At 41.8% G+C, this 24,994-nt stretch overlaps 1 protein-coding gene across 2 annotated transcripts in view; it reads right to left on the reverse strand.

Annotated features, from left to right (window-relative positions):
• Positions 1 to 24,994, reverse strand: part of SVEP1 (sushi, von Willebrand factor type A, EGF and pentraxin domain containing 1) — an 881,565-nt gene that overhangs the window by 504,639 nt on the left and 351,932 nt on the right. For both annotated transcript variants that reach the window (XM_069240886.1, XM_069240895.1), the window contains exon 9: positions 21,372 to 21,501. In XM_069240886.1, the coding sequence (XP_069096987.1) occupies positions 21,372 to 21,501 (130 nt within the window). The remainder of the gene's footprint in view (positions 1 to 21,371; positions 21,502 to 24,994) is intronic.

A 24,994-nucleotide genomic window follows, 5' to 3' on the forward strand; every position in this document is an offset into this window, starting at 1 on the left:
CCTTTAGTCTTACTTCTATATCTGGCCTGTCCCGTTTTTTGTGTGGCATTGTAAATTCATGTATGTATTTATATTTATATATTAACTGAAAAAAACCAAAGGTTACAATGACGTTATAGTTAGGTTCTGAATTTACTCTTCAAAACCATAGAAATTTAACAGTTATGCCAGAGTTATTTCAAGTAACTATAACTTGAGCCCTAAGGTACTATAACTCCCGCCCTCACCATGTACAGTTTTCTTATCAATAATTTTATTGCAAATGGTGCACTGATAATATCAAAGATACCATAGAAGATGTTAAAAATGATATAACAAGTGGAGTAATTAGCTGTGCATGGTGAAGGTGCGAGTTATAGTTACCTTAGGGCGTGGCCAGCTAGAAACCATGCAGAGTCTTTGTGTAGAATGGTGAAAAAGAGTGACTATATAAAAGCGAGAAGACAGAGGCAGGATTACAGTGTGTCAGGAGTGCAACAGGTGTGTTTGCCTGTTTCATGCTCTTAGTGACACTGCTGTTTTTCAGAATCGGCTGTGAACGTTTTTGTGACCCCTTCACTAATACTGATGCTATCTTAATAGGACACTCCCTCATTTGCATTAATGTGACCCCATGTAAATGGGGAAAGCACTTTGCCTCTACGCCTGCACCATATATGGACATGGGTACAGAGGTAAAGAGGCCATCAGGAGGCATGCTGACTACAGCACAAAAAGGTGGCGCACAGTCTGTGTGTCCCCTGAGGGCAGCACTCTGGAAGGGGTAAAAGGAATCCTTCCCATGGACTTCCTGGATATCTCCTAAAAAGGCGGGTGCAGTTACTCACTACACCCACCTGCTGGGGAATCTCTGACCCCTCTTTGGATTGGGACAAGTGCCTGCTGCACAATGAAAGACAGAACAGCTAGTTCAAGCCTTTCACTAATGTGCTGCCCCAGTGCATGCACGAGTTCATAACTGGTCTGGTGGCAGCACACTGATGGTATTAGGGTGCACTGCCCTGGTCTACACCAAGTACACCTTGTTATAGGTATGCAGCAGTGCAGATCTGGGCACTGTGTTCTTATAATTATACAGCCCCTGGTGCTCATTATGCCATAGTGAATGCTGCAGGGAAGTGGTGTGCTGCCTGTGCAAATATTTCAGCTTTGCTGAAAAGTTCAAGCATGCCAACTTTCCAAAACTAGAAATGTAGGTGATGTGAGTCTGTAATTGTCAGATCATGTAAAGCAGTGGATGGGTAAATGAGCAAACAGGAAAGGCTGTCTTTTAGCAATTCAAAACTGGTTTTAGTCAGAAGTTGATTCCTAGTACAGGCTGAAGTGTGTTTGAATACGGACAATGACTGTCTGTGTTCATGCATGTTCCATCCTGAACCATCTATCTATCTATCTATTTATCTATCTATCTATCTATCTATCTATCTATCTATCTATCTATCTATCTATCTATCTATCTATGATATACATTAGGGAGACAATAGAGTAGACCCGCTATTATTGTTACTTGATGAAATTATTATCCTCATAGGAAGTATTATATTTGTTCCATTATTTAGCTCAAACACTTATGATTGTTGACAGAAAATAATGTCTACAGGTCATATGGGTCTGCGAACCCCTGAACAGGTTCCATGAAACCCCAGGGTTTTGTGGACCACAGGTTATTAACCACACATCTACACTGTAACAGTCAACCTGTGCAATACTTCTTGGAATGGGCTAAAGCACAAAAAGCTGTAACACCGGGTTGGGCTAATCACAGACCATACACTAACAATGAGGACCCAATTTACAACCGCATTGACAAATGGTCATACCCCTAAGATGTCCATTAAGTGATGCTTCTTGACAATGGGTGACTTTTCATCAGATGGTTGATGTGTATTCTCCCTTTGCATCTTTTCGAAGCATGAAAATGAAAGAAAACGTAATAATAATAAACATCGGGAGTGTTTAAGGGACTGATCTAAATTTTGGTGGCGGGGTTCCTCCATCACAATGGTGACGGATATCCTGTCTGCTGAAACCTAAACCCCATAGGAAACAATGGGAATTAGATTTTGGCAGATGGTATATCCATCACTGTTGTGATGGAGTAAACCTCATAACAAACGGTCGTTTATTGGGAGCTAAAACCAGCTCTAGGAATGTAAGCCTGTAGTGTACCAAGTGACTGCAGTGGGTGAACTCAGCCATCTGCAGGGGAACTGTGGGAGCTAACTAGAAATTAGTATTAGGGTATATTCATACAGGGCTGCTCAACAGGCTGCATAGCTGATGATCCCTCTTTCCATTCAGTTCTAAAACAGTCACTGGTCCTCTGCCTACCTGGGTTTTCCCTGTGCCACACATGGCCATCTTAGCACTGAGCATGAACAGTTTTATGTTGGAAGTACTGGATTTTGGAGCCAGTACTGACCACACCACAGAAAAAGGTTTTTTGTCATTTTTATTAACTGTATCACATTATGAGATTTGTGTCTGATTTGTCAGTATTTGTTAGCAGTAAAATACTGAGTTGATCTCTAATTTGTCAGCAGTGAATTACATGGAGTCTGATGCTAGCATCATTCTACAAAATATAATATATGGTTCATTGTTACCACTGACATTTATATATATAACATTTGCACTTCAAATTAAATTGTCATTACCAGCTTTGGTCGCCAACTGATGCAAATGCTGCTAGCATCTGATCACATGATAAGACCAATACAACAGGCAAATGTAACTACTGTTGACATTAAATTGGTTACATGACATGATGGATGATTGTTTATCAGAATATTTTTTACATCTCTGCTATTTGGCTCCATTGCATGATCCATCTCTTGTTTGGCCTGAGGATTTTGGGACACAAAGACATACCTTCATACAGACAAAGGGTAATTTTGCAAAAGCATTTGCATTAACTGACACATGCAATAAAGACCTTTTCTCTGATTCACTGGTGCTAATGTGTATTTGTGCACTCTTCATTCAGTGTAAATGTATTTTTCTTACTAATAGGTTAGTGCAAATCTTGATGAAAAAAGGCCAGCATCAGTGCAAAGTCATTTCATCTGGCCAGTAGCAGGTAGAACAGCATGCCCTCAAAGATTGGTATCAGCTGTCTTAAAATAAGTGTCCCTTCTTTCGTAAAAAATAGTTTCAAACACTTAGGGGCAGATTTATTGAAAAGTGGAGCAATGCGGTGCTGCACCAAAATTGACATCGCCGCGCTGCGTCACTTTAGAAACGTAGGGATGCACCGTATTTAACTGAATACGGCGCACCCCTGCGTTTCCCCCTGCGCTGACGCTAACTTTAGCTGCCAGCGCCAATGCAAGCATCCTTGCACCATTGTGCAAGGATGTCTATGTGAGGGGTGTGATTGTTTATGAGCGGGAAGGTGTCCCTTCTGCAACATAAATAATCACTAATGGCGCTTTGGCACTTGTGTGTGTGCTGCACAATGCAGCACACACACAAGTGCCAAAGTGTCATTTTCATATGATTGTTTATGTGTAGGAAGAAACACCTTCCCACAGATAAACAATAATTTCTGGAATTTTGCTTTTTCTATGCGTGCGGCAGAATGCAGCACGCATAGAAAAAGCAAAAAATGAGGAGGAATAAAACTATTCCTCCTCGTTATGCCCTGCTAGTGTCACCCATGGGGGTGGCGTTAGATTTTGGCGCTGCCTCAGGTTTACATGATTTCATAAATCTGAGGCAGTGTCAAAATACAATGGGTGTTGCTGTGGCACGCCCACACCAACACCCATTGCACGCCTCTTCCACACACAGTGCTGCGTGGGAAACAGCTGTATTTACAGGGTGGCGTTAAGCCACAAAAAGTGGCTTGATGCCACCTTGTAAATACGGCGCTGTGCTTAGCGCCACAGGAGCATCACAAAAAGTGATGCTCCTGTGGTGCTCGGGCTGTATAAATACAGCCTTTGGTCTTTAAAGCAGTAAAAGCTTGTGATGCTCCATGAGGAAAATGCACTGTTCAGTCAGGTACCAGTTTCCATTCCAGTTGGAATTGAATCAATGACCATTTACTTTTCATCAAATGATTAATGTAGATGCATTCTCAGTGTTCGGAATAAAAATGGAACATCAATTATTTTTCCCGTTGAGAGATAGGCTCCAGTTATAGTAATTTTTAAAGGCCTGCAGCATTTTCTACACATAAACGGCTTTATGTTAAATGTGGTGGCCTGGCAATAGACCAGCCTCCCTGGTCTTCACTAGGTCAGCAGAAGCTGGAATTATGGTGGACATTCACCTACTGCAAAAGGCTCCTGCATGCCTGGTAGTCAGTGTTTTGAAGATAAAATGTGGTAGGGGTTCTGCCACACCATGCAGGCATGATAGAAACATTTTCAATTTTGTTAAGAAAACAGACCCCAAATTGGTGTTTCACATATTCTCCTACTCCTCCTGCTTATCAAAATTCCTATAAAGGTCATCATATTTTTATAAGTATAGAGAGTTAAAACGAATAATGTTCAATGTTTTCTAAAAATCAGATTGTTCACTTTTGACTAAGACTTCCAAAATGTCACTTTCCACGGTATCTTGTGTTTTTTCTGGGTGTCCCCTGATCTTCTGCTTGACCCTGTCCAACCATCAAACCCTAACCTATTTCTGTAATTCTGCACTAATTCATTCCCACTTGGCACAGTGTCCAACCACTGTCTTCACCAACATGGCCTTTTCTGAGCTTCTGGTAAGTATAAATATACCCTCCCTTTGCCCCGTCAATTTACCTACTGCTTTGCCCTGCCACATTTAAAGAAAATGTGTGGAATTTAATAATACTAGGCATGCTTTCAGCTTAGCAAAACGAAAATGAGTTACAGAGATTTATAATGTAAATAAAGACCCACAATGTTTGCAGGGGTGGGATGGGGTAAAGCTTCTTGCAGTATTACCACTATTTATAATTAGAAGATTTAAAGCCAGAGATTAATGCATAGTGCCATTTGTTTGAGAAAATAGTGACCCCTACATCATTTGAGAGTATTAAAGGCTCTGATTGCTACAAGAATTAAGGGAAGCTGTTAATTCTCTTACATGTGGTAAAGCACATAGAAAGGACGGCTGCAGCATGAAGCTGCGTAAGAATTTGGAACATAGGTTAATTAGAATGTTGGATCAAAAGTATACACTGACTCATATGCAGTGTTAAGACTCGTTAAGGAAGGGGGCTTGGTGACATTTTTACAGCCAAATAAAATGCTGTTTTATGCAGGCCATATTAACTTATAACTTTATTGCAAGATTTCGATTGCACTTTGTGGTCTGTTTTGCTAACATCTTGCCTTTAAAATTAGGCTATTTTGCGGTTGAATTAAACAAATGTTATACTTAGAATCTACTCCTAATGATTGTACTAAGGTATATGGAGCATATGAATAGCATGGTATTAGAATATCATGAACAAAATATCGAGGGACAAAATATCGAAAGGTATAGCATACGGAAGAAATATAGATACACTATTCTTAACTCCACATATATGCACTTTAAAGATAAACATATCATCAAGGTATGCATATGTGGAGTTAAGTTTAGAACATCTCTACTTACCTTGGCCATGCTATTCTGGACACAATTTTTAGTGCCATCAAGATTCCTATCTCAAAATTCCAGGGGCACGTCGTTCTCAGTGAATTGATTTTATTTATTTGTGCATGTACTTTTGATGACAGAGGAAGGGACATCAACAAGTATTCTCTAACTGGATGGGGAGAAGACCTTTTCACCCTGTGAACTGTGACATCTTGTTGGTAGTTTTGGAATATGGGTTTTACTTCCCAGTTCACCAAGTCAATGAAGCTATTGACTTTAAATTCTGTATACCACAGTGGAGTACTCATCTCTCACATAATACTTCTGGCTTTTTAAGAGTTTCCTTCTGGCTCCACTTGAGGGCTTGCATTGAACTACATAAGGGACTACTTTACAGTAAGGGCCTTCTGCGTCCATTTCTACTGGCTCCCCCCCCCACATGTCTTCCTCTATTGTGCTAATGTTGCAGGTGTTAGCATGCTACGTCCACATCTATATGCTTTGTCGGTGCTTGTCCTTTTTACTTCAAGATGTTCCCTCATTCCTTAATTCTGGAATTGATTGGGAAAGCTGGGACATGCTTCACGTGGCATTAAAGGGCACAGTTAGAATACTTCTGGGTGGCAAGGTTTGCTGTTAAGTTGCAGTAGCAAACCACTTCAATTGACTGCTTGAAGTATAAGAAAAGTCATAGGATTTTGTTGTCATGTATGACAGAGTGGTATGAATTTTTTACATTCCTTTTCACAAAATAGATCCACGATTTTGTCAGACTATATGGTGTTATTTAGACTTTATGCCATCCGTGCCTGGCAACATGTTTCAGTTTTACGGAATAATACTTGCATTCCTCTGGAGATTTATGTTGTTGGGAAGCCACAGACTTTTTTTTTTAGAATTTTACGACTACAAATTTGCATTTGAGAATATGCTGCGATTGCTGAAACACAACGCGTCTGGCCTGTAAATCAATATGCATAACATTATTTAGGAAATCAATGATTTGGGATTATGGGTATTCCGTCAATATGGCCTAAAAAGGCAATTTTCAGTACTTAGGTGGATGGGCAGGGCAACTTTGAAAGTAAAAAAGGTTACCAAATAGAGTACATGGGCCCAGATTTACAAGAAAAGGCACAAAGGTGCACTAGCACAGTTATTCAGCAAAACAATTAATGCCGCGCTACAACATTTCATTGCGCAATGTATTCGCCAAATTTACAACATGGCCCTACATGGCAGTAAGGAAACCTTAGCGTCACAATAAATGGTGCTTTCGGAAGTGGCGTGTCACAAATGAAAATGTTGGTGTTGCCGGAAAAGTGGTGCTAACTTGATTTGCAGGATGTTTTGTAACGCTTATCATAATAGCGTCACAGAATCCAGAAAAGGCATGCAAGAATGACAAACAGGAGCCTGAAACTAGGAAAATGGAGGATATCGGACAGGAGAGACCCCAGGTGAGCCAGGTACCAGCCAGGATGCAGATGCAGACTCACAGGAGAAGGGGAAAAGGAAGAGGAAGTGCAGGTTCAGTCAGGAGGAGAATTAAATACTGATTACAGAGGTGACAGAACACCAACACCAGTTCTTAGTCACTTCTAAATTGTCAATAGGTAGGAAGAAGGCCATTTGGCAGCCCATAGTTGATAAAGTCAACAGTGTGGCAAAGGTCAGAAGAACTGTGGTGGATTGTAAGAAGTGCTGCACGATTGCAAGCGCTGAACTAAAAAGAAACTGGCCAGAAAAAGAAAGGCAGCACTGCAGACCAGAGGTGGAAATCATGCACCCAAGGAGCAGCTGGATGAGATGATGGCAGCGGTCCTCACAGATGAGGTGGCAGAAGGAATCCAAGGACAAGACACTGCAGGAATCCAGAAGGCACAACAAACACAGGGTAAAGAGCAGTCGGGGGGCAGTGTTGTAACCCACAAATGACATAAGGTGGGAGGCACTTTGGAGGCACTGAATGCTTGCTTAAGGGTTGCATGGGAGCACACTTATGGCTAGACATCAAATACATGTAATGCCCACTACTCTCCTCCCCACCTATGTGCACTGACCACCTCACTACCATCATTTCACTACCTTCATTGTGTCAACTGTACCACCTACCCATTTCTGACTCACAATGGGCAACAGGGACCAGGCATGTTGTGCAGGAGGGGCATTAAGGACTGGGAAAGGCCTACCTGTACCACTGTGAAAGGGCACCAATATACCTTGCTCACAACAGATGGGACTGCACTGTCCTCACCACTTGAGCTGCTGCACATTTTGCTTCCATGTTTCTATGCAGACACATCAGCAAAATACTGCAAGGGGGCCTTTGTTGAGGGGATGATCCCTTTTGGGCATTAATGGACACCTCCTAGTATGGACAGATGCACACAAGGTAGGTGCATCTTACCATGGTTGATGCAGGATAATGCACACAAAAGAAGAGCTCACATGGAGGACGCACTTTGACTATAACACCACTTACATCACTTCTACAATGCAAAGAGGTTGTCATAGGGACCAGACACAGTCCCACAAATGCAGATCTGACAATGCAACTTATTCTCCCTGACTCCATGGGTCTTTCATGGGTACACCACAAACAACACCCATGGTATCCAAATGCCATGCAATGTACAGCAAGAAAAGGCTGCAAATGAAAAGCTGCTTAACTGAGAGGTGACAAGACTAGAACATGTGGAATGGCACAATGTGTCAACAGAGGGTTATGCAAATACCTACCCTGGTGGCACTGCATGTAGCCAGGGGCCTGTGAATTGGAGACTTGATATGTGGCTAAGTGCCAACTAAATGAAGCAAAAGTAAAATTTCTACTGAGGAAAAAATATAATAGCTAGTAAAGGACAGCAGTGACATATCACCATCTCATTGCAGAGACAGAATAAATCCCTCCTGGCCAGCTGCCTCTCCTGGACTTCCAAGATGATATTGATGGCCAGCTAGCTACCATGAATCCAGACACGATCCAGCAGATTCTGGGTTCCATCTGGTCACCGTCCCCGGTTGGTTTTTTTTCACATCACCCAACAGAGCACACACACCACCTGCCAGCTAATACATAGCCCTGAACTCCCAGGACCCAGACATATTTTTCCAAAATAAAGCAGTAGGAGTCCAGCGGGAGCTGGCACAAAATGTGTGGGTGGGGATGGAGACCATGGCGGGCAGTTTAGCTGAAGTACAGAGGTGCCTCAGTCCCAATAGGGACAACTCAGATGCCATCAGAGGCACCCACTCCCCGCTGTGTGGACTGAAGCAGTCCCTGGCTGAAACTGCTGTCGTCCTTAGGCAGAGGCACAAACAAATGCCCCACCAAGGGGGCGCCAGCGAGGTTGCCAATAGGGTGGGGGAAATGCTCACTGTCATGTAGTCCATGCAACAGGGGCTGGTTTCTCTCAAGGAGTACTTGGCTGCCTACCACTGTGACATTGCTTCTGTTTTGAGAAACCAGCAGGTCCTCCTTGCTGCAGAGATGCCTTTTATTTTCACACAGACAACAGCTACTGGGACCTATGATTCCACTTCTTTTGCCCCTGATGTGTGTGTGCTTCCCTCAACATCAGCTCCAGCACAGTCTCTGGCACAGAAGGCACTACACATATCAGAGGATGAAGATGTGGAACAAACAATTTTCTCTCATAAGACATCCCGGTAGCTACAGTATGTGGCCCATGCACAGTTTCTCTTTAGCTCTGTGTTCAAGATTGTGCCAGTGTTGCTAAAACAATCTACGTCCCAGCTTATCTTACCCACTGTTGACCAATCAGACCTATGGACTGCCAATTTGCCCCATCCTACCAAATGGCAATGTGACCACCTCCTGACTGAACCATTCCTCTTCCACAAGTTTTCTTCCATGTTCCCCTACCTCTTGTATCTCATTGGGTGTCCAATGAATTGGGACATTTCATGGGGTCTATCTCCTGTGCATTGAACTGAATCAATACATCACATTTGGAAATGTACATAAAAGCGTGTTACACATGATCTGTGTCAATCTGTGCTTGAGGATGAAAGTATTTGAACAGAAACCACCATGTGATTTTGAAACAATGCGGGGATATGTACATCGAAAAAGAGAAGTGCATTTCTGCAACTAAAGTTACCATGCTGAGGTGTGTCTCATACAAAGTGCATGGAGAAGACATATGAAATCGAGCAAACACAAGGTGTGTGCCTACACTAACTAATGTGTATGATATACAGCCCAGCACCAATGCTGGCATCCTAGCTTCCTGCTGCAGTGTGTGGCAGGTCTGGAGGTGTTTTTAGCAGTATTTGCAGGAAGGTGTCCCTTTTGGAAGAACAAAAGTCCATGTTGAACTCCCCATGTGTGTAGGAAATCTGGGCACACATAGTAAAAGCCAATCTGAAGCAAGAATTGTCTTCCTGATAAATGTGTCATGCAAACCACACCCCGGGGCTGGTTTGAGTATATTATCCTTTGCCCCAGGTACACGTATTATGGTATGACTGATGCTGTGTTAAACTTCATGATTTTTGTTTGGGTATGACCTACTTACCACCCATTGAATGCCCCTCTAGTGCATCACCCAGCTGCAGGGGAGCTACACCTGTAAATTTGGGTTGTGGCACCCACAGTGACACAGTGCACATTTGTACAAGTGTAAGAAATCAGCACCACAGCATTGTCACGCTAAATTACCGCATGGTGGTATCAAAGGGATATATGTGTAAATGTGTCTGGAACAATGAAACATATACTGACTGCAACATGAATAAGGTGACTGAGAATTATGAGAAGAACCAAGTAATACAAGAGCCATCAAAGCATGGCATGTGTCCTGTAGTATGCGTGTATCGTGATACCTGACCAGAAATAGAACACATTGGGGTGGGCAACGCAAGTCTGTTAGTTACATCACACCATCTATATGACAATGACAGGATGCATATGTAGGATTGTGAGGGCTAGACATAAATGACCCTGTCCCAAAACCTTGATGTAGGGGGAATCCATTGACAATTATTCCATTGACAGTGCCAGTCGCATAACTTCAACTGACATTGTAAGTTAACATCATAATACTTGTGTCAGGATGTTTATCCACCCACAACCAGAGTGACACATACCTTGCAGAAATTAGTCTTCACCAGCTGACATCACACTCTTGTTAACCTGACAGGAAGCTCAGCACAGGTAATATACATTTTTACATATATGTCACAAAGTACTGCTGCTCAGGTCAATGGATTGTACCAAAGTTTTAACTAGATTTAACTACATTTAAATAGACATGCTATCACCTAAACAATAGACATGATAGAGAGGAAGCTATATGGTGCAACAAGATTTATTTTACAACAGTTTTACTTCAAATAACACACTAATCATTATACCTAACTCAACTATACTAACCTAACCTAACTTATCCTATCTAATAACTACTACTATCTTAGCTTAGCCTAACCTATTCTAAACATCAGATGCTACAATTGAACATCAACCCTCCACCCCCTTAATTGCATTAATTGACGAGGACAACAGTGACTAAAGCTAAACATTGACTAACTACACATATAGGCTAAACAAATATATATATTTTTGTAATTTTTCAAACAAATAATTTTTTTAATTTTTTTTAACATTGAACATTGACCTAAAACATCTGCCCCCCACTAACACCCAGATGCTCATCCCAACCAATAAAGAACAACTATGACCTGAATATGCCTACGCTAAACTAACTTACCTATGCTAAGTAAGAAAACTACAAGTCCTTTACATCATTTTCTCCCCTGGTTGGCCTGAATGTCATTTACGATACTTAAGACATGTTCCTCCTAAAGTTCTAGTCTCACAAGTCTGTATTTCTGATCTGCCAGTTCTGTGCGCAGATCCTGTATGTAGGGTGGCTATACATGGTGTTCCCCTGGCTGTGATCCTGCAGGTGGGTGGCATAGGTGCCAAGGATGGTCCTGCTCTAGATGGTACTCCTACATCTCTTGATGCAGATCTGCCTGCTGGTGGGTAGCAGAATACACAATGTTGCTTCCTAGTCCCTCTAGTGGAAAAGCATTCCACCTCCCTGAGCCCTTTTACCGGCCATAGAATGCCTCCATATTTCTGTGCTCCCTGCGGACCTGCCTGATGTGGCGATAACGCTCAGCTTCAAGAGAAATAATGCGTTTCTTCAGGGGTCATGGTGGCAGCTGCATGAAAAAGGACATGTTAAACTACTGTCTGTCAGGCACATGACAAACAGACATGCAGTGAAAACAGGCAACTGCAAAGCTATGACATTTATGGCGCTATACACACCCCTGTGTTTCCCCCTGCACCTGTTCTAAATTTAGCTGCCAACGCCAATGCAGGCATCTTTGCACCACAGTGCAACGGTGTCTGCGTTGAGGGATGTGATTGTTTATGTGCAGGAAGGTGTGCCTTCCTGCACATAAACAATCTACACTGGCTATTTGGCACTTCTAAGTGTGCGGCAGGATGCAGCACACAAAGAAGTAACAAATCGTCATTATTTAATGACTGTTTATGTGCTGGAAGGTGCACCTTCCTGCACATAAACAATCATTCATGGCCTTTTGCTCTTTTTATGTGTGCTGCATCCTGCAGCACATATAGAGAAAGCAAAAACGAGGAGGAATAAATGTATTCCTCCTTGTTGCGCCATGCTAAAGTAACCCCTGGGGTGGCACTGCCACAGATTTATGCTTTCTTGTAAATCTGGGGAAGCGTCAAAAGCAATGCAATGGGTGTTGCAGTGGAACCAAGTGTTGCAGTGGAACACCCACAGCAACATCCATTGCACACCCTGGTGCTGCAGAAAACTGCGTCGGAGGGGCCCATGTTTACAAGGACGCGTTAAGCCACAAAAAGTGTCTTAAAAAACGTGTAAAAATCCCACATATGACCAATGTGTCATTTTTTGGGTAAATGTGTGTAATGTATGTTTCCAGATGTGTGGTGTCATGTACTACACAGGTTCAATATTCCCCTGCCTTCTAGATGTATGTCCAGTGTACATAAGCTTGTATGGCACAAACGCCTCCACACACGTGTAGAATGTTTGTGACATCTGTTGCCAGGGATTCTGACAAATGCCTTACAAGGTTGAGTATATGTTAAGGCTACATTTTGTGATAGTATTGTACATGTAAACTACTGATATTGGTTTCATGTACTGATATTGTGTCACTATCAGATTACAATGCCAATGTCACACCCATGGATGGGATGTACTTAACATGGAATGTGATACTTACATACACATATAGACTTCTCATATATGACTACATTCATTATGTGCTGAGTGTATGCCGTCATGCAAGGTTGTTTGCTGGGTAGGTGGCTTATTTTGGGACTGCAGACATGTTTTACGTTGTGATGAACAGACCAGATTAAATCTTTATTGGTTTATGACATTATATGCATGTGCACAAGAATTATTCTTCGTGGATAACAACAGGTGTTATTTCTGGGAGTAAAACTTTTACAACACTTTCAATGTATGATGGGTCAATGCAGTCCTTTTTGTGGAGTATCTTTGCTCATGGTGGTATATCAGATGTTGTCCAATGCTGAGACATCTCTCCTGTACATGGGTGTGCATAGGTGGTTTAGTCACGCGCCAGGTCCATTGCTGCATCATTGCATTTATGCATGTTTATATTGGTGATAGTCACACAATGCAGGGGGTTACTATGGAGTTTGTTTACGTATTATTTTGTGTAAAGGTACTTTACACATACACTTTGATGGTGGGCTTGCACTTCATGTGTCATTCCACTGACTAACTTGAAACACACACTCTGTATTGCAGGGCTGTTGCCAGACAAGGAGTGCAGGGTACACATTAGTGCACAATTGTGTACCGTGACACTAAATCATTGCCTCCACTCCCCTGACCTATTACCTACTAGGGACTTACAGCTTTATTGGTTTCATGCATACCCATTATATCCTAGGATTTAGTTGTAAATTTGTGGTAGGCATGCCCTATTGTCCTAAGGGACTTATAGGACACTGTGATTTGTGGTTTTTATGTCTTCCATCTGCTGTTACACCTCATTAGTAGAACTAGGTACAGGTACATGTGTTGCAACCTGGGATTCAAGGTGTGTAAATGCCAATATGCCTCACTCAAACTTGTTAGTGCTGGACCATCACACTGGGGGATTTCCTAACAGTGAGAGTGTGATCTAAGGTTGCCTACATATTATGTACATTTGTGTATGAATTCACATTCCTAGAGTGGTGTGTTGTTGATGCTATATGAAAATTTGTGATGCTACCTAGACATTGCAGATACCTATACATTGCACGGTGTAGGTGTCTGTTGTTACTAGGCTGCCACAGTTTGCAGCTTTGAAATTACATTCTCATCCACAATAGCCACTTCATACAAGTTACAATATATGTCTTGACACAAACCCTGATCATACAAATTTGTTCACCTCCAGGACTATCACTATTTGCTGTGGCATTTCCATTGTACCACAACACTTGTGCAATCTGCGAGCGGCTTCCACAAAGTGGCTGGTGCCATTGAGAAGAGGAGTGTTCCAAATGTCCTTCAAAATGTGTGGGTTTCACATGTGTACTCCCACAATGCTGCAGCCAACATCCTTTGTCAGAAGCATAATGATTTGGGATAGCATGTATGGTAAGTTGTGACAGATGTGAATGCAACATGCTGGTGGTCATATGTCTGAGTCCTCTGTTACAAAAGCATATTTCCCTGGATTTGGGACATTACTTCCCATACTTTTACTTATGTGCAAGATGACAACTGACTTGAGTGGGAAAGGGCTAGACAATGAGGTGCCGTGTTTTCTGTATTTCTTTCAATATTTGTTACTCATGTGTTTGCCTCTGAGGGGTGCGATGGTAGTTGTAACTTGTTATGGTGCCAGGCAGACATAGATTTGTGACATGACTCAGAGTGACTCTTTTATACAGACACTGGTAACCTATGGATGTCATACATGAATTGCATTTAAAAAGTTTCAGTTGTCATGTTACAATCTGACAGACTTGTGCTATTTGAGTGCAGCTATGTGATAAGTATGTTTATATGGCAGCGTACACATTTGACTTCCATATTTCTTCTGCGGCGCAGTGTGTGTGTATGTTGGGAGTCCTAGAGTGTAAGAGTCCTTGTCTGACAACATTTGCAGGCTAGTCATGGTATGATAATTGTGGATGATTAACAGTTGCATACTAATGTTATAAATTACTCCAAGACAATTGTGTTGAAAAGTGATTTATTTACAGCAATGGTGTATTATGAACATATTTTGTCTGAAGTCATGAAAACAAAATTTGAACTAATGCTTCCCTTTGACATGCCCCAGCAGCAGTATTGAGTAGTTCTCTTTCATGTGGTGGGGCATCATTGTCCTCATCCTCCTCCCTGGAGGCCTCTACTTATTCCTCCAAGGAGACATTGGTCCTCACACATATATTGTGCGAAACCGCACACACAACTATGAGTTTGCAAACAAGTGGTGGTGAGTACAACAGTTTGCCTCCAGAGGAATCCAGGCATCTCAAGCAGCCCTTTAGTATGCCAAATGTCCTATCCACCACGTTGATGGTCTTTTTATGCACCTCTTGATATGCCTTCTCAGAGTCCGTTTGTGGTTTGGCAAATGGGGTCATCAACCATGGTTGGATGACATATCCTTGGTCTGCTGCAGTGGGAGAGGAGAGACCACGTTAGACTTGCTCTTGTGTATCATTTCTACTGGCCTTGCACAGTTTTGGAGCATTATTTAGATGTTGACGCTTACTTCACACATTGTGTGGGTTCCTATATGCATCCATGATTATATTGGTGTGTAGTGGCACTCCTTCCAGTTGTGTGTGCTGCTTCAGGGGAATGGCAAGTGTGTCATTTAAATTGCTTTACAGTTAACCCACGTAGGATATGTATGATGTAGATGTCTTTAGATGAAGTACATTGTTACCTACCAAAAAGCCATGTTGTGTGAGTTTGATCCCCTTGTGTGTGTTTTGTGCCATGTGACAGGTGTTGTGCTATGTGTGTAGCATGTCATACACAGTACCCTTGGGCATGGTACTCTTCCCCTGCCAAAATAACTAATTTTGATATTTTGAGACTCACATGCATGTGTGTGTGTATGTGTGTGTGTGGGCATCAAGCGTGACATAGTAGATTGGAATGTATTGGCATGTTTGTGATTTTTGGGATAGCCTCTGTGGCACAGGATCTGTGGCACAGGATGTGACAAAAATTGTCTTGAAAGCCATCTGGGACATATCAGCAGTGTGTCATAACTTCTATATATAGAGAATTGCTCTCCTCAGCTACTGTGCTGCTACTTGTTCAGCTGCTGAGTTGCAACACAGGCATCCTGGTACCTAGATACCATGATGCCTGAATTGCAGGTGTGGTTGTTTGTGTTCAAGAATGTCACCTTTTTCTGCACCTGACATAACAATGTAGACAATTAGCTAAATCTCTGTGTGCTGTAGACTGGTGTACACAGAGTAAAAGGTCAATTATTTAAAGTGGAAATTGTTTGTCCTTTTTGCACATTACTATTTTCATCCCTATGATGGGATTCCTTTGTGTTGTTGCCTCGGTGTACATTTTGCTATATATGTGTGCCAATGCAATATGTTGTGGGGTGGCAGAACTACATCATGGCCTAATGAGAGGCCCTTCCATACTCAAGGTTGGATGTGATACAGCTATGTTGATACAGTTGCTTAAAGAGCCGATTGAGTTGTTGAACACCACCTTGTGAATACAGACCTGGCAATATTTTAAAGGGGCATCATTGTGAATGCCACTCAAGTGGCAGTAGGGACTTATACAGTGGTTTTGAAGATATGTATTGTAAGTTTGCTGTGTTGCATGTTGAATGTGGGTTGCTGCTTGTTGGCTCACATATCCCTATCCATGTGTGGGGAGCATTGTGTGTGTATTGTTTGCACCATGTGTGCTGTAGGTGTTAAGTGACAGCTGATTGCTTACCTAATAGTAGGCCATTGCCATACTGTCCATCCTGGAAGTGTTGGTTGATGGTGGAATGCCGGACGATGTAGGCATCATGCACACTTCCAGGATACTTGGCCAGCATATGGTGAATAGTCCCTTGTGAGTCATAATGACCTGCACGTTGATTGAATGAGTGTGCTTTCTGTTCCTGTACAGGCGTTCGGTTTCAGCAGGAGGGGCAAGTAGCACATGCATGCAATCCATGGCACCCAGGACATGGGGGAATCCACCATCTACATAAAGTCCCTGTTCGGTCTCCTGCTGCAGTTGATGGGTGTTGGGGAAAAGGATATGGCGAGGAGTGAGGCAGAGGATGGCATCCAACATACTTAGCAGTAAGGCTGAGAAGGAGGGCTTGGATAATAAACCCATTTCTGCCACAGTTGACTGAAAGTGACAGAGGCCAGCATGTGCAGCACAGTCAGGAGCTTGGTTGTGGGTGGTATGTTTCTTGACCTATGAATCCTTTGTGTGATTGCTGGTGCTATGTCTTGAAGCAGCTGCACTATGGACTCTGGTAGGTAGCCGGTAGTACCTGAGTACAGTTTCCTCTCTTTGGCCAAGGATGGATATCCGTTGTCAATAGATGTGCCCTCTCTTCCTGCGCTGCCTTTGTGGTTGGTGTTCTGGTGATGGAGGGGCCTACGGTGAGGCTGGCAGTGCTTTCCGTTGTCGCTGTCTTCTTTTCCTCGTGCCTAGCTGGAGCAGCAACAATTCCATGTTTCTCTGGAGGTTGCCAGAGTGTCTAATGTGTGTTTTCATTTTACAACCTGTGCCTTTGCACCATTTTAATGCCTGGTATGACGGACGTTATTTTTTCGGTGCTAATGGGTATCTGTACTGATTTTCCAATCCACTTGTGATTTTTCGCAACGCTTGCAAATATGGAGTTAGGTGGCCTGCGCCATTTTTTAGTAGGGAATGCCTACCCTGCATATCATTTCAGTAAAACGGTGCTGGGTTAGGCAGCGCTACTGAAAAATAGCACATGGTCCATGAAAGTGGTGCTAACCAGGGCTGGCGCACTTTGTAAATAGGGTGCTATTTTTTGGCGAGGTTGCAACAAAATTTGTGGCGCTAATGCGGCGATAACTCCTTGTAAATGTGGGCCATGGTACATTAAATTTATTTTGATGTCAGCCAGTAAAGGACTATCAGATACTTACAAGAAGGTTCCCAGTTTTCACCACTTCCTCACTTCCGTTACTGTTTTATGCAAAATTCCCAGAAAAACACTGTTACGTCACATTGTGTAATTATGTGCTGTTTGCAGTCATGATTTACTGAGAATGCACCGTTCAGTGTATCACAAATATGTGGGAACAACGTGAGCGACCTAGTGCAAGCTGCTGTTGTTCATGGGACTTTTGTTTTTTTGCAGTATTTTTGTAGCCCGAAGTGCATGCTCTTTGGATGTGAGGACACATTTTGCACTAAATTGGAGCCCTAAATGGCAGTTTTGCACTTCCCATAGTTATGTGTAATTCTGCATAATTCCGCAGATATTTTGCACCCACCTCTGAACTCTCATCATGTTCTACTACCTTCCCTTGTTGCACGTTCTTGCAGTACATTTGCACCACACTCTTACTAAATGTAATGTAGGAGCACTTCTGTCACTTATCACTATGTGCCCACCTTTTCTTGTGCTCGATTTTACTAAATAGATGCAATTCTATCATATATTGCACTGCTGTATTTCACATTGCTCTCACCAAATCACAGTTGTGTTTCTCAATGTATGGGAAACCCTCATATCTAATTTTAATTTTAAATAACCAGAACACCATTGAGTTGTGTGGGACACAAACAATACTCATGTACATCAGCTTCTTACTAATCAAAGTCATCTTTGGCCTTTGTTTTGGTTTTACATGAATAAAATGCAAACTGTGAAACCTTATGAATGATATATCATGCCCTATCACTTATCAATGGGTTTGATTTACAAAGATGTTTCCGTCTTATGTGTGGCTTGCTTTGGTGGTAGTCAGTTCTATCGGGCACTCAAACATGGCCTGTGTGTGGCCCGTTTTGTTTGGTCCGGTGGACTATGACAAAACCAAAACAAGCATTTGCAGTGCAATAGGTCTTGCATTTGTTTGAGTTAGAGCCATTGGCATTTATAGCTGGACTTTTCTTGCCACATAAATTGGTCAACCCTGCCTCATAATTTTATATTTTCCTACCATAGAATTCCAGTGGCCTACATATAACTAAAGCACTTCCATTTACCTTCTTCCTCTATCTGCTGCAAAAAATTTAAATTTAAATCTGCCATGCTAATTCCAGTAGACTACCACTTTCACCAACCCACCATCAGAGTAGCTGGCTGGCTAACACAATTCCCCCCCAAAAAGACACAAGAATGCCACAGAGGAGAAATAAGCAAGAAGGGTCACCCAAACATATCAAACAGCCATAATGTAATAAGGATGTTAAAAGGCTTGAATTATGGTCATAATTGTAATAAGGAGAGATTATTTAAACATATATAATTATAATTTAAAACTTTATCAGAAATACATTTTTGTCTTTAGTCTGTAATGCTCAAAACAGCCCTTAGAGGGCACCATACCAAAAATTTAATCTGTAAGAAACATGGTCATGTAATCCTATTGTGAGCCCCTAGACACCATATCCCCATTAAAAAACAGGAGAAAGGAATGCAGTTTTACATATACTTGGCCCCTAGAGGGCATTTGTAGGGCTAACAGGTCTACTGCAATGATATTAGAAACAAAGCCTTCAAAACAAAACTTAAACTACATGTAAAACAAAGGCTTTAGCCATGAGAAAGATATTGAATGGTGGGAGGGGTTATTATTTTGGAGTCCCCACTAACATAGTGTGGGGACCCAGAGATGACGTAGACAGGAAGTGCACATTGTCGTGAATGTTTGAAAGGTCGGCTCATTGACCACCACAGGCAAACATGCTTTGTAAAAGTAATGCTTTGCAAAGCATTGTAACGCAAGTTTCTGTGCCACAAATATTTTAATATGTTGATATGACTGTTTTGCTTAGAACAGCCCCTAGAGGACACAACAATGAAAAACAAACATGTGCAAGAAACACTGTCATGTAACTATATAGTTAGCCCCTAGAGGGCATAACCACACAAAAAACAATGGCAATAAATAATACAAAAAGAAAATGGCAACAAATAATGCAGAGTAACCAGATATGTAGCCCCTAGAAAGCATAATGTATTACATATTTTCAGGCATAGCAGGCCTATAGCAATGACATCACAAAAAAGGCCCTTAAAACACAAGCTATTCCCAGCTACAAAACAACAGTTTCAGCCATGAAAATGCTTAAAAGACCCTGAATGGTGGGAGGGGTTATTATTTTGGGGTCCCCACTAACCCAGGGTGGGGACCCAGAGATGGCATAGACAGAAAGAGTGTGTTGTGTTGGACGTTTTGGTGGTGGTCCCATTGTTCTAGGACCACCACAGACTGAGTTATGGACAAAAATGGTGTGAAAAAAGAATGCTTGCAAAACATTATGGGTTGAGTTTTCCTGAGTGCAGTGAATATTGTAGTATCATCTCTCTCGCCGCACTGGGAGAACAGCTTTCACTTTGAGGATTTCCGTTTTATGTAAAGCATATACCAATGTCAAGTGTTTTAAGGGGAGAGCCACAAGCATTCTGATTAGATAGCTATGAGCAATATGACTAGTGCTTCAAGATCGCCGATCGAGTTCACCCTGTTGTGCCTGTTCACGCTGTGAGTGCCATAGCCGCTATGCAGCATGAAGGGGAGAGACAAAAAAATAGTTTGCCCATGCTGAAGTATATCGGCAATCGTGCAATAATCCATGGAACAGGGGCAGTCTGCAAGGCGTGACAAAAACAGCCTCAAGGCGGGACAAACATAAAGCAATTACCAATGACATCAAGTGATTTTTGAAAGGCAAGCCCACCAACGACTGAAAGTGATGGGCATGACCTGGGCGTGGTTAAAAGCCCACAATACTTACAACAGGTCACAGTGCTTGCACGCCTGATCTAAATCAGCATCCACTGACTCAAACTAAGCACCGCTTCACAACCTTTATTCAACAATCTCCAATGTTCAACATTATCACATTGTTTCATACAACCATTGATGCAAGGATACTAATATTCATGTCATAACCACAAAATCATATAAATACATATATTTGACGGACTACAAACCTACTTGCAAAGAGCAGTTGATCCCTTTAGCAGGCAGTAGCATCACAAACATAAGGAGTTGCACAAAGAGCTGAAGCCAGATACTGCACCAGGATGTAATGGATGGGTATGCAACTGGGACTGGACACTGAGCTGCTCTGTTTTTTTAAATAGTTACATTACATATCATAGAGTCAAACTGAAGATTTGTACAATACCTGCCAAATTACATACCCGTTATATTAATTTATCATTCCAAAATCATATGATTTTTGGTTTAATGTCAGAGTTGCAATTTTAACCCAGGTCCCTAATTTTGCCATTTGACGACAGCTACTTAGAAACTAGATCACATCTCCTCTGGCGATTAACAATTCAAATAACCATATGAATGGTTGCAATATACTCAAAATTAAAATTATCACTTTTATAAAATAAAAGTAGATACAGGGTATTTGCAATGCTTTTGTCATGTGCCAGCCCCTGTAGGCTTAAACGTCAGACCCAACTGTAATCTGTCCTCCAAATAAAATGAAAAGCACAACTCCAGCATGGCACCTTTCACACACAAAGTTATCATCTTCTCCATGTTTAGAGTTAGATAGACTTACCGAGAACAGTGACCTTGAAGGTGCAGGTTGCTTGGTTTCCAGATCTGTCTGTTGCTGTATATGTGATTATCTCCTCACCAATTGGGAAAAGCTGAGGTGCCAGAAAAGCTGGGCTGACTTGAACTGATACCTTTAGGACAAAAGCAAATCACAGTTCTTTGACTTTGAGCAGAGGCTTTGATCCATGTATTATTTGAGATCTGATGAACTACATATTTTTGCTAACAGTGGATTTATAAACCTCAGTTGTTATTACAGCACACCCTTCTACATTTTATAGACATTTTGAAATGTTTCTTAACCACGCTATATCTCCAAAACAATGTCCTCTAAATTCCCAGATCCAATATTACTATGCTGGTTGTATATTTCAATCAGTTTTCTGCCTTTCCCTAACCAACAATGTTTCAATGATACTGTGTTATGTATGTATGAGGCATATGTGACTGAGAGAAATGGCTAAAATCTGTTACACCATGATTTCCCTGAAAAATCTAGATGTCATGCGAAGGGCTGCCTCAAATCACCTTTTACTCGTGGGCACTGGCGAGGTGCTGCTGCCTGGCTGGAAGGGTTAGGCCAACAGCTGTCATACAGTGCAGGATCAGACTTAGTCCCCCATGCTCTGTAGTGCTGCCACCCAAATCCAGAAGTCTTGGTACTATTAACGGGAGTCTCTACGACAATGCACCTTTTAAGGTTGCGTGGGTTACTTTCCTTTGCTTGTGTTCGGGTTGAGGGAGGACCAGGCCTTCCAGTTCAGCCAGGACTATTCCCGTAAGGAGTAGGGTCAAGACTGATTTGCATATGGCTGCTTCCAATCTGGGGTACCCTGAGCAAATGTCAGTTGCTGAGATTAATTCAAGCATTCTATCCATCACCTTGTTTTTTTGCTTTTGCCACCCTAAGTGCCTGGGTATGCCCAGACCTGGGTCCCGGATTCACTGTGCACTAGAACCGAGCCCTAACTATTACAAAACTGGTCCTATGTTGCTAAGTTCTGGCTTGGCAGGTTGTGATGGACTGATCCCATGAGGAGCAGGTGCAAGGCCGATTCACATATGCCTGGGTCCAAACTGAGGTGGCACGGAGGGCAAAAAAACAATGGATTGGGATGCAGCCTGAGTGATTGCCAGTGGCTGAGATTAATTCAAGCATTCCATCGTTCACCTTTTTGTTTTTGCAACCTGAGGTAAGTAGCACGGCAATGAAGGGAAACGCAGGGTTTTTCCATCCTGGTCTCCCCATTTTTCCCTAACCTCTTTTTTATTCCTTGCCGCCTTCCCCCTCTTTGCCTATCACGCTGCTAGAGGGAGTTAGGATACTACTACATTTGTTAGATGTGCCCATTTCCATAGCGATCACTGAGCAACCCATTCTTTTTTTCTTTCTCTTTAGTTACCTGTTACATTGCATGTTTAGACTTCTTTATTTGGTAAGAGGCAACAATAAAGAAGGCTACATGTCACATGATAAATACTACAATAACAGGCACACATGCACAGACACACTGTTATCCTGCAACAGAACTTCAATGTGGAATCAGAAACACATTCTTTTTAATTGTAACCTGTGTTGAAATGATATGAGGATATTTGGATGCATTGTGCCTTTGATACTCCATTAACACAAGCTGACATGTACATTACATACATGAAACACCAATAAAGAAATTTAAAAAAATGTATGGTTGTCCTAGGATTCTTCATGTGCAGTAGGATGTTGCTGTGATTTCGTGATGCATGGCTATTTGTCATATATTAAGCACAAGGTCAGTCCTTGAAAAATGTCCACTGCTATCTCTCATATGTTAAAAGGGACTGCACTGTGGCAAAAACACTTGACTATTAGGAGATAAAAGAAAACAGCAACATATTTACTAATTATTTCTAATTGGGTATATTGTAAGGCTTACTCTAATTTGCATCCTAACCAAATAAGCCCAAAAGGAAAAAAGTCCATAAAAAAACGTTACCAGGGACATTTGGAATTATTTCCCTATCCTCCCAAAACAGCCACAAGCAGGGAGAAGGCAAAAAGCGAATTTAGTAACACACATTTCTGCTACCAACTGCAATCCAGTGAATCAACTGTTTGAATTTGTATTTTCCATTTGTTCTGAACGTATTTTCTGTGCCTATACTCGAGTTCCGGTGACCTGGAATTGATTCAGTGTTTCAATACTAGCAAAAGTTTTCTAAGGACTGCATCCCTAATGATTTTGGATTTTCAAATGCGTAAGATTGATTTCTATACACTGGATATGTTTCAAAGATTTTTTTCTTAGGCAGCTCTATTGTGCCTCTTTTAATGTAAAGCTTTTGAATGTATCCATGGTCCTACCCAAAATAGTAGAGAATTAAGCACTTTTTAAATTGTTTATTTGTTTCACAATCCCGAACTCCTGTTTAAGCAGAAGCGTGGATGGGCACTTGTGGTGACTCTGAAATACTTTTCTGGAGCGTATTTTTAAACAGTAAGAATGTGACAGAGGAAGACATTCTCTTTTGAAAAAAAAATAGGATCAGTGATATGGATTGCCAATAATATGGCCATTGGCACCAGATGAATGACTAAAACATTGTTAAAAATTAGGACATCTGTCATTGAATGATCCACATATCAACTAGTTCACGGATATAAGTAGATCTATCTTTAGGAGACGGTCGCCCCATTTTTCAGCTCTTGACATCTGCTTTTCTTGGCCTGTTCTCTGACTGAAAGCTTGCTTAGTGTTCTTTATTAATGTGTGCTCAGTTTATAACGTGAATCCTTTGTAGTCTATATTCTCATTGCTGTTACTCAGATAATGTAACTGGAGGTTCGCAGAGTGTGGTACAGAACAACATCGTTTCCCCACTGACACCTAAAACAAAATGTGATTTTGGAAGTCCATGTGACATATTACCAATGTGTAACTAACATTAGAATGTTAATGTGCTTTATTTTGATGGGAATGTACTAGCAAAACCAGGTTTCCAGCAATTACATAATGAGCTGCCAAACCAGTGTCAAAGCATGATTTTTTACTAGTTTTTAAAAATTTCACCTAATTAACCTTGACTGTTCAGCTGGGTGCTTAATAGTAACATCCTTGGTTAAAAAGTGTCACTCCACTTGAGAGGCCAGATTTACTAAGAATTCACGCAACACAGTGCAGCAGGGCACGTTGCTGTGCTGTATTGCGTGAATGGAAGAGAGCTGAAGAACACATTATTTACAGAGAGTTGGAGGCCATCAGCTCTTTCCCAGTACTGGTGCACTTGTGGTTGCCTAACACCAATTCAAGCACCTTTGCACCATGCTGCAAGGGGGACGGTGCTATGGGTTAGATTGGTTTTATGCAGAAAGGGATGCCTTCCTTCACCAAAAAAATCCTTAGAAGCATTTTCCTTTTTCTATGTGTGATGCACAATGCATCACACATAAAAAGAGGAAGTAACAAAGAGAAATAAACATATTTCCCCTTGTTATGCATTTGTTTGGTAGGTGTACCGCTATCATGCAAATCCAGCTTTACAAACTTTAGTAAAGCTGGAATTGTGTGACTCCATCAGACCAGTCACCGTGGAAGAGCCTAGAACAAGCTGCTGCATGCCACTTACCTTGATGGTAAGCGTCAT

The sequence above is a fragment of the Pleurodeles waltl genome, chromosome 1_2 (assembly GCF_031143425.1).
Source record: "Pleurodeles waltl isolate 20211129_DDA chromosome 1_2, aPleWal1.hap1.20221129, whole genome shotgun sequence".
Lineage (NCBI taxonomy): Eukaryota > Metazoa > Chordata > Amphibia > Caudata > Salamandridae > Pleurodeles > Pleurodeles waltl.